Here is an 11,452-nt window from a genome sequence, read left to right as displayed (position 1 = left end):
TTAGCACAATTTAGGACCAATTTTCAAAACTATTTGAAAGGATGTCAAGGATGCTGGGTTCAAGGTCAAGGGTTTCAGTGGTCATGAATATGCAACAGGGCAGAGAGGCAGGATCTTTTTTTTTTTTTTTTTTTTTTTTTTTTTTTTTTTTTTTTTTTTTTAATGTTGAGATGTGAAAACCCCGGCTACTAGCGGCACTGCTTAATGACAGTGTCAGAGACAACAAGAAATGTTTATGAATGTTTAAGTAGGAGTCCGGATTGCTGGTTATTATAATTAACAAACCACACATTCTCTGTTTTATTTCAGTAGCCTATCACCAAATTCCAGCCCCGGGGATTCAAAAGCAAAAAAGGTTTTCCAAAACAGTTTTTTCACTTTAGTGTGGAACAGGTAGCTAGAATGCGCAATGGTATTTATAGAAAGATGTAACCACCCCTATGGAATTAGTGTCAGTTGTCAAGTTTTTTTTTTTTTTTTTGTGTGTGTGTGTGTATGTATATATATATATATATATATATATATATATATATATATATATATATATATATATATGCATGAGTTATGGCACATAAAAAAAAAAAAAGTTTAATGGAAATACAGCTAATGATTGTCAAGTTCTTCTCAGGCTTGCTTTCATCCCTGCTGTACTTCATGTATCCAACTTGCAAATGTCATAAGCCTAATTACCTTTGTAGAAAGTACAGCATGTCTGGGCAAAGAGTTCATTGTGAAGCCTAATGGCATGTTTTCAAATCCACCCTAATTCGTACACAGGCTAACTGCTCCTTTTACGTCCTGATCCTTTGCAATCTTTTTTGTGTTTCTGGCAGAGTTTGCACACCATACCACCCAATTCCTTGCCCCCCCCCCCCATAACATCATACCCACTATCACAATGTTTTTTTTTTTTTTTTTTTTATATGCACTGGCCCTTCTTGCGGTTCTTCCAATTCGCTTTCTACAAGTTGCTCTTCGTTGACTATATCGGGTTGCTCTTTTTCATTTTCTGCATTTTTTTTTTATCATCCATTTTGGTTTGGTAATTTCCACAGTCATCATCACTATTTTTGCTTACAAAATAATCATGTATTTCAGTCATTTTAACATTTTAGCCTCTCGAAGTGCTTAAAACGGAAAACACACCCCTTCAACTCTCTGATTGGTTAAATGTAGTGTCAAGATCTAACACAGCAACACAACTGTCGTGTGGTTTATTTTTTCACGCAGCACGCGCAGGTGAGCTTGTCTGCTAGCAGCACAATCAATCCTTATCATTAAAGGCAGAGTAGCATCTGCAAGACTGGCAGCTCAGAGTTTTTCAACTGGGTGCTGACACCTAAGAAGCCGGGCGACCCACCCGCATGAAAAGGCCTTGGGAGAACCCTGCTGTGTGTGTATATAGGTAGATATGGCTGCCCCTGTGTATCCTGACATCAACAAATGCAGTGTGTGCTTTGCTACTTATGTGATTTGATTAGACATTTCCCTTTTTTATCCTTTTAGCTAGAGGCAAGTCGGACTGTACAAAAGCAGATGAAGCTCCTCCAGAAGAAGCAGGCTCAGATTGTGAAAGAGAAGATCCACCTGCAGAGTGAACACAGCAAGTCCATCCTGGCTCGCAGCAAGCTGGAGAGCCTCTGCAGAGAGCTGCAGCGACACAACAAGACCCTGAAGGTGAGTGTGCATGAATGGCAATGACTTTTATGGCCAGTTTGTTGTGCGCATGAATGGAAGTGACACTCTTGTAGACTGTTTGTGTGTGTGTGTAATCAGAAAATATATTATCACAGAGAAGGCTCACCACCTTTTAATTGACCAAACAAATAAAAGCTTCTGGATTCCTAACAGGGTTTGACACTACTTATGGCGGCCAGAGATCAGTTTGGCCAGTAGTTATGAAGTAGGCCCAACAAGGCCGGTAACATTATTTTAATAGTGTAACGTATATAGCATAGTACACACTGCTTCCATTTCATGAACGCGGGAAAATGGGTCAGTGTGCCAAAATGCCGAAAACCGAATTTACAAACCCATTTTTAAAAACATATCTATCCCCCGATAATGGTGTAATTGAACTCTCCGAACTTTCCCACCGCACGTTGTATTTGTTGTACAGTCAGCATCTGAGACTATGTACTGAAGTGCTGTTGGTATTATTAGTTACCTCGACATGGCTGGTTTTTTTTTTTTTTTTTTTTTTTTTTTCCCCTGAATAAGCAACCAGCTGCACCAATAAGCCAAAAGTAAAGCGTTTAAATCAATAATGATAAAGAAAGAAATTATGAAAAAAAATGAAGACGAAAATAGTGGCGTGGAAGACAGACTTAATCTGGCTTCATAATGACAATGAAAGAAATGTCAGTTTCCCAGATTTGCAGATAAAACAGCAGCTTTTTGTTGGGAATTCAACATTTAGTTGCCCTCCTATCCAGTCTCACAGTAATAGTTTGCAAGATAGCAGGTGTTTGTCTGCTGCTGTGACTGCAGCAAAAAGATGCACCGATGGATACCCAGGTACACAACATGGAAGCTGGACAGCGGGATCGAATTGTCTAACGTTTTGATTTGGGGTACAATGTGTTCAGGTCAGAGATGCCATTCACAATCTTTAGAGGACTTGTTCATATCAGCAGTAAGATTGGTGCTGACTTGGGAGAGGCTAAAGCGACACAGGTCTTAGAATGATTTATTTTTATTATGATTATTGTTTGAATAGTGTTTTAGGATTAGTATAGATCCATTAACCTTTTAGCACTGCTGTTACCATGGTAACAGCTCGTTGCAGGTTTGCTTGTAAAAAAGTGTCATTTACATACATTTTCAAATCTTGAATACAGTATTTTCATTTTCTCGCAAGCACACCAATGTGTGCATGTTAAATGTCTGAAATAATATCCTCATATATTGAAAGGCTTCACTTAGCCACTTTTTTTTTTATTTGAGACGTGGGCTCTCTTTGGGTACCGTACACATTAATTAACATACGGAAATGAGATGTGAGCTAAAGTTTTTGTTTTTTTGCAGTACCGAGTCTGTTTGTGTTCACAATGCAGTTTGCAGTTGCACTCGACTCATTTTTATATGGTGTGTGAACCGGATGTTTACAGTGTCTTGCAAGGCATATTGAAAGATTGCAGCTATTGCTGTATTGCTCTGGTTTTTAATATAGTATGTTTTTGATTCTTACATATTGCTGTGGAAGAAAGCCCTGAGGGAGCACTTCGCTAATTTAATGGATGCATTTCTTGAATGTCTACAGTAGGAGAATGCAGTTTACGCAGTGCCCCCACGGTTCTCCTACTGTCGCCATTTAAACAAAGTAATTTGAGAAAAGATTGAATGTTTTACTATTGTGTGAGGGTTTTTTGTCGAGTTCGGCAAGATTTTGGTGTCTGACCAAAATTTCTACCAGAACTTCAGTTTCTGTCCATGTAGTTCAGGATTAGCAGATTTCCACAGTGAAGAACAGGGAGTTTTTTTTTTCTTCTTTAATTTTACTGATGCGTAGCAACCCTGAAGCCAAAAATAACCAGTATATAAAATAACACAATAATAGTTTAAAAATTAAACATCGGGTGAATTTATTCCAGATGATAACTCATTTTATTTTTATATTGTCATCTAGTCAAAATATATTAAATGTACAAAAAGCCAGATTTAAAAAATAGATCATGTGGTATACACATAATCTATAAGTGTTTTATTTTATTTTATTTTTGAATGGCGCTAACACACAACCTAATACATTACTCTGCTATTAATTTGCTGAGCAGGCAAATTAATGTACTTATTATTGGGCCAGTTGAAATTGTATCTGGGCCAGTAAAAACACTATCTCAGTGGCCCAAGGGGCCAGTAGTAAAAAATCTAAATGTAGAGCCTTGCCAAGCAGGTGAATATAAAATATTTGTAAAACCAAGAACTTCACTAGAAGTCTCTTTACTTCAAGCCCAAACATTTGTCAGAGAATTTTCTCAATGAAGGGAGCTTATAAGTACTATCTACTGCTGCTGTTTCAACAACTAATATCGTAAACCATTTGGGATGCTGTCTTCGTATATCCAGTGTTATGAAACAAATATGGCAAAATTGTACTTCGAAACTAAAGCACAAGAAAAAATTTCCCATTTGTGACACCAGTTTTAAAAAGGTGCCTCTGACACTCTAGGTACTTCAAATTGTCTGTGTTAAATAAACATTATATTGCAAATGTGTTGGTATCTTGACACTGACCTCTGACCCAAATGGCTGACATTTTGATGTCATGTGACTTAAGTTTCTAGGGTCAACACTTTCAAATATTGTTTTTACAGTTTGGACAAAGCTGTCTTGTAAGATTGTATTTTCACTGGTGTTGTAGAGTAAAAACAATGCAATTTTATCAGCTTTACATTATGCTCCTGGGTATGCTTAAAAAACCTTTTATAGTTTAATTCCAAAATGGATTATGATTGAGGGTTTTAAAGCTATGAATGAATAGAAAATGTAAGTGATGGAAACATAACCATAGGGGAAAGGCATAAGGCGTATGTGGTGACATAAATATTCTTCACGATTTACAAGGTAAGATTTAAGAATCACTTTGGTAGCGCGATTCTTCAGATTGAGCTGTTCACAGAAATCGTGTGCTAACAATACGGTGAGGGTCGTCGGTGTTGACTGGTCTAATTTAACTTTCCAAGTGAAGAAACGGCTGCTTGGATTTGAGATGATTGTTTCTTTTCCTAGATTCAGTAGAGAACAGAAATCTGCACAAATCCAAGCAGCTCTTTCTTGTTGTTTCACTTGAAATGGTAAATTAGTCTAAAGTGTCCTTCACCTGTGTAGAGCTTGATCCGAATAATTGGTTTGCGCAGCTTTAATCTTGGGGTTCAATTCATTTACCTGTGTAAGTCTCCTGTGCAGGAGGAAAATATGCAGCGGGCGCGTGAGGATGAGGAAAGGCGCAAAGAGGCAACTGCACACTTCCAGATGACACTGAATGAAATTCAAGCACAGATGGAGCAGCATAACATCCACAACACTAAACTCCGTCAGGAGAATGTTGAACTGGCAGAGAAGCTGAAGAAACTCATTGAACAGTATGATCTGCGGGAGGAGGTAAGCAGTGGTGGATCAGAGATTCCCTTTAGCCTGAAAAATACATAAATACAGTATTTTATGTATTTTTTTATTTATTTTTGCCTTTTTCTGCTTGATAAAAATCTCTGTTCTAGTACACACCCTCTGGGTCTGGCCCTCGAAGCACACCATTGCGGCACACAAGGGGTATAGCTGTCAAAACAGGAGCTGTAAATACAGCAGGGTATAGCTGGAGATACATAGTTATGAATTGTATCAGTACCAGCATCTCTCCAGCTATATGCAGCTCTTCCATTGGGAATTTGTTTTACATTATGTGTAGCAGTGGTAAATACTGTGCACCAGAAGCAGTTGCGAACCCTGGAGCTTCCCGCTCTGGTTCAGTAATACATACAATTTTACCACCGCTCTCAAGTCCAATATGTTACAAGTATCCAGCCTGTTAGCTGTTACAGAGGAGTGAAATCAACGTAAAAAACTTGCACTCTTCAACATACACATACATTTCCCACAATGTAACTTTTGGAGCAGATGTCTGTGTCCTACAAATGCAGTAGCAGTGGTAGAGATTAACCTGCTACATTAAGGATTTTGTTTTTAACTGGGTATGCTGCTTTGGTTTCAATGCCTAAAAAAATCTAAGCAGAGAATACATTTTAAATAGTTTATTGACGACTAGTTGAGGAGAAGCCAAATCAGATTTGCAAACAGCTGCAAATACGTTGTGCTTCTGTCATTGTAAAAAGTGTATTGCAGTTCAATATAACCTCAAAAGTGAGGAAAATAACTTGATTTAGAAAGCACCAGTGTAGGCTTTGCTAGCAAAGCAGTCAGAAGTCACACTCACCAGTACACTGAGCGATCCTTCACCGCTACTTTTTAAGTTATTTTGTGCACTTTTGGGGTCATTGAATATATGAGCTGGAATGCAGTTTTAACAATGATATTAGCATTTATGATGTTAGCATTTATATTGACCGTAGCTTGCGTAAATATATATGAATTGTTTTCTGAAGAACGTACCACTATTTCTGATGTATTTATCAAGTGTTGTTTGTAATTCTTTAAATTAAGACTTCAATAAAATAATCAGAGAGTAGGCTACTTGTGTTTGACATGGTTCTATTTTTAATTCCTAGTCAAGCTAGTACAACTAACTAATTTCACTTGTTTCAGCTGCTTTTTTTCGTCTGTGTACTGTGTGTTGTGACAGTTGATTATGGTCTGTGCTTATCCACAATATAAACGGAAAATAGATTGAATGCTGTGTTTTTAACAAAGTGGAGTGATGAGTATTTTTGTGTTCGGAATAAAGACAAAATACTAGGTTTGATTTGCAACGAGCATTGCCGTTTTTAAAGAGTACAATGTTAGGAGGGACTGTTAGACAAAAGACTGAATATCCAAATGTCACCCAGTTTTGTCGCACTTACTTATGTGAGCAAACAAATTTGCGAAAAAGAATGACAGAGGATGAATTCCATGCAATGCATAGGATAGGAGTTTCTAATCTGCAACCAGATATCAGAAAATTGCCAGTGAGGTGCAAGCACAGGGGTCACCCTAACATTGACCTGCCCTACCGGCCGCCAAAAGTGTCAGGTGTTGCGTTTTTTTATTTAGTTGTAGCCAATGGTTTTTACCCCATTTTTCTCCCCAGTTTAGAATGCCAAATGTGTTATTTTCAATTCCCGGTTCACCACTGCAACCCGCCGGCGACTCGGGGGAAATGTCGGCTGACACATACGTCCTCTGAAACGTGTTCCTGCCAAGCCGTATTTTTTTGCACAGCAAATCCACAGCAAAGCTGTTAGACCTATAGTGCCGGAGGACAACACACATCTGAAAGGGCGCCTGCGGGTATGCAGTGAAACCAATCAGCCACGGGTTGCTGGTGTGCGGTGAACCGTGGATTGCTCTGACGACCTAAGTCCAGGGAGCGGCGTTCGGCCAATTGTGCGCCGCCCCCTGGGAACTCCTGGTCACGGTCGGCAGTGACATAGTCTGGATTCGAACCTGCGGTCTCCAGGCTGTAAGGCGCATCCTGCACTCTACGCGGAGTGCATTTACTGGATGTGAGCGATTTACTGTAAAAACATTTCTACTGTGAAAATGTAATGAAATAAGAATGAAACACTATGGATTTTTTTAACCTTCATAATTAAGACACTAGAACAACATTTCTGCAATTTTTTTTTTTTCACCCTCAATGCTTTGTTTGCAATTGAGCTGCATTTTGTGAAGATCTTGCCACATTTTATGTAGGGCGTTAATTACTTTCAGTAAATATTTAGGAACATGTGGATTCCACTTTACATAGACTGTCAAGAAACATAGATAAAGCTGAATAATATTCCACTTGTCTTGCTATTATAAGGTCAGCTAGGGCGGGCGAGACAAACTATATATTCTTAGTAGGAGCTATGTATCCATACTTTTTTTTTTAAATACGCAGTTGTTACATATTGATTTATTTATTGATGTATCTGTTTATTCCCCTCCCCCCTGCCCTCAGCACATTGACAAGGTGTTCAAGCACAAGGAGCTCCAGCAGCAGTTGGTCGATGCAAAGCTTCAGAGAACCACTGAACTCATGATGGAGGCAGAGCACAAACATCAGCAGGAGAGAGACTTTGTGAGTATCTTAAGGCAAGGATGTCGCACATATTGACACAAGTTAGACCACACTCTACAACACCCACGATTTATTTGTATCCTCTGAATTCAAATCAGGTCATATTACCAAGAATTGAAGTTCTGTAAGTTTCATTAAGGTCGTTTTTTATTTTTTTATTTATTTTATTTTTTACTAAGCCAGTCTCGACCCCACATTTGCATGTTCCGGTCACTGAAGTCTGAAATCAGCCTTAAATGATTAAAATCTAATTCTGTCAAATTACACTCCTAGATGTGCCTATAAAAACTGAACAGCCTTAAATGAGTAATTTGATAACCAATTGTAGCATTCATGCACTTTTAATATCACAATAATATGTGGTATTGTTGATTAAACCTTATACTGTTACAGTAATAAAAATGTAACCAACCACTTGTGGCTTGGCAAATAAACAATTGTAGCAAAACAAGTACATTTATTTTCTTTTATTTTAAATTTAGCTTTTAAAAGAAGCAACTGAGTCGAGGCACATGTGTGAGTTGATGAAAGAGCAGGAGTCCCAACTCAAACAACAGGTAAACAACAAAAACAAACGCTGGACTGATAGAATTCATTTGTTAAAAAAAAATATATATATTGATTTGACATTTACAAATGCCATTTAAAGCTTTCTGGATTTGAGTATGATATGGTGACCTTTCAACTTCGTTATTTCAAGGTATAAGAAGTATTTTTATTATTAAAATTACTATTTGTATGTACCGTAGTAATTTCTAAATTCATTTGCAGCTTTCTCTGTATATGGATAAGTTTGAGGAGTTTCAGACCACTCTTGCAAAGAGCAATGAGGTGTTCACTACCTTCAGGCAAGAAATGGAAAAGGTAAGTTTGGGTCAAAAAGCCGACAGTCCCAAAAATGGCCAAATATATTTTCTGCTTTCTGCTGCATAGACCAAGAACAGTTAAATTATTTGACACGTAAAACAATTGCACTATATTTATAATATAGCAACAAAACTGTGATAAACAGTTGAGTCTGGTATGAGGTCAAGAAGACCATTTACAGCTTCTCAACTGAAGTGGCTGCTCTGTCAGTGTACAAAACAAGTGCCCAATGATAAATCTAGGTTTCACCTGTCCACATTACCATTTAGGAGGGGATTCTCTTGTGGTATGGAGATCGCATGGATTTTGCTGTGCTTCCAAGGGGCGGATTTACAGCTCTTTGGTACATAGACATAGTCTGGGACTCTGTAGTAAGACCATTTGCTGGTGTGTTTGTTCTGATGCAAAATAATGCCCATTGTCATACTGCTAGGATTGTCATGGATTATCTTGAGCAGGAGGTCCAGACCTTAATCCTATACACCTTTGGGGCCTTCTAGGACGTCGTGTTCATCAGCGTTGCAACCCTCCAAGTGACAGCAGAGTGCTTGGTGTTGCACTGATTGACGAATGGGACACGATCCCCCAAAGATGTAATCTGCCGCCTTATTAGAAGCATGGCCTGTAAATGTAGATTCCATTAACGCCAGAGGAGCTTATACTTGATAGTGAGACATTCATATGGACAGACTACTGGCATTTTTACTTTCACATGACTTTCACATTAATGTTCAGATGTGTGTCACTGATGTTGTGCACATAATACCATTAATTTATCTGTTCATTTCAGTTTAAGTTTGGAATGTTGCTCCTTTAAATTTGAGCGGTGTACATTGGGAGAAAATTCACAGTAATGTTTTTGGTCTAGTTTTCATATCTTTAAAAAAAAAAAATCAAACTAGTGTAAACTTCTAGTAAGTGATACGCAAACTGTTGTGATTTATTTTTGTGCACAGATGACAAAGAAAATCAAGAAGCTGGAAAAGGAGACTACTGTTTGGCGTACCAAATGGGAAAACAATAATACAGCTCTCCTGCAGATGGCAGAAGAGGTGAGGCATTTGTACATTACACTTTCCCTTTCCAAACTGTGCGTTTTTTCCCACCTTGATACGCTTGGAGCATTTGGCACAGACTGGATGTGTCATTCAGTTATGATGTGACACACTAGTTGCTGGATTTGTAGGCAGGCACCGCGAGCGCTGCCCACATAGATCGTGGGGATGATTAATTTTCACTGAAAAAATTAAACTTTGATTTTTCACCTTAAGTTTAAGTCCTCTGGGGAGGGGGTTCGTAGTAGCCTTGAGCCTGCCCTGATAGTAAGTGTAGTACATATTGCTCAGTTTGTGTTTATATAGAATTACATAATATATATTTTGTATTTAGTATTTTTTGTTTTGTTCGTTTTAAGGCGATTTTCCGAGTTGTACCATATTTAGCATCAAAGTGCAAAAATAAATTTAGCCAGGAAACAATCAGTCAGATTATCACCTTGTGTTTTTTTTTTTTTTACCATTACACTTTTTTTTTTTTTTTATTAAGAAAACGGTACGGGATAAGGATTACAAAGCCCTTCAACTAAAGCTGGAGCGCCTGGAGAAGCTGTGCAGGGCTATGCAGAGGGAGAGGAACGATCTGAACAAAAAGATGAAAGTCCTTCAGGGGCAGATGTCTGAAGGGACTGGACCAACAGAGCCTGCCATGGAGGCACCCTCCAGCACAGAACAGCTTGACGAGGAGGAGACTGTGGACTCAGCCAGTGAGGACATGGGCACCCAACCAGACACAGGTGTTGCTAACCAGCCAGGGTGCATTGATGCTGAAGGCACTCAGCCACATCAGCTGATGTGAACTGAGAAAAGGGCTAAATGTGTGTTGTGGAGGTATATATTTTTGTGTATTAATAATAATAATAATAAATTTGCTCTGTACTTGATAATTATTGGCTTTGTGGTGAGGATTTCTTACTTCGTTTTTCTACCACATCTGTATTTTCTTAGAAAATATAGAATTTCATGTGGTTCAAAATAGCTGTAACTTGCAGCGTTCATAAGTCAAATTACTTTATACATTTTTCACAACTTTTGCGCACATCTGCCTCATTTGTATTGCCTTGATTTGAATTCCCTCGTCTGCAACACCAATACCACAGTCTGATATTTGTGGACATCAGCATTTCAGAGGAAACCGAATTTTATAGGGTACTTACACAGGGCTACATTTCTTTGCAATTGTAAGACAAGTGAATTATCTTGAGTTTACTTGAGTCATTAGCAGTTTTCAGTTGAGAAACTTGCAGTGTAAACATGGTGTTGAACACATGCAAGTTACCTGATTAGAATGTTCTATGTTGCATTCTTCAAAGCCAGTAAGTAGTATAATAGTTAAGATAGACCCCAAGCCCTTGCCACATGCAATCTTTCTTGAAGAAATAAATGCAATGTTCTGGTTGAAGTTTACATATAGCAAGGTAACAGAGAAGGGTTTGAAGACATTTCAGACTAGGCTAAAGGGCAGAAAATATGGTGCTACATGTAGCAGTCAACTGGTATTTTCTATGAAATATTTAACCTAAATTGGCAAAGAAAATATCCTGTTTCTGTGAATCAAATGTTACCTCTGCTTCCCAGCTGTCATTCCCATTCTTTATTTCACAAGCTTGTCCTTTTAGTATGAACTTTATTTAATTTATATTTTAACTTTAATTTTTATTAACGTAAACTGCTTTCTAAAATTCCATGGTGGCCTGCTACTGCACAACAGTGCTGTCCATTTGCTTTGATCACATGTTGCCACCTCATGGAATGAAACCCTACCAATGATTGATTCCAATCAACCGCAATAGACGTTTACCAACATGCA

At 38.2% G+C, this 11,452-nt stretch overlaps 1 protein-coding gene across 1 annotated transcript in view; it reads left to right on the top strand.

Moving 5' to 3' along the window:
- The window catches only part of LOC121320637 (gamma-taxilin-like), a 15,133-nt gene extending 3,837 nt beyond the window's left edge, over positions 1 to 11,296 (top strand). Inside the window, exons 4-10 of the mRNA XM_041259151.1 lie at positions 1,507 to 1,677; positions 4,909 to 5,103; positions 7,601 to 7,720; positions 8,203 to 8,277; positions 8,492 to 8,584; positions 9,544 to 9,639; positions 10,133 to 11,296. Of these exons, the coding sequence (XP_041115085.1) occupies positions 1,507 to 1,677; positions 4,909 to 5,103; positions 7,601 to 7,720; positions 8,203 to 8,277; positions 8,492 to 8,584; positions 9,544 to 9,639; positions 10,133 to 10,441 (1,059 nt within the window). The 3' untranslated portion in view covers positions 10,442 to 11,296. The remainder of the gene's footprint in view (positions 1 to 1,506; positions 1,678 to 4,908; positions 5,104 to 7,600; positions 7,721 to 8,202; positions 8,278 to 8,491; positions 8,585 to 9,543; positions 9,640 to 10,132) is intronic.
- Positions 11,297 to 11,452: the final 156 nt, after the last annotated feature.

Source organism: Polyodon spathula, chromosome 9, assembly GCF_017654505.1.
Source record: "Polyodon spathula isolate WHYD16114869_AA chromosome 9, ASM1765450v1, whole genome shotgun sequence".
NCBI classification, from domain to species: domain Eukaryota; kingdom Metazoa; phylum Chordata; class Actinopteri; order Acipenseriformes; family Polyodontidae; genus Polyodon; species Polyodon spathula.
This window is presented reverse-complemented; position numbering and strand designations above follow the sequence as displayed.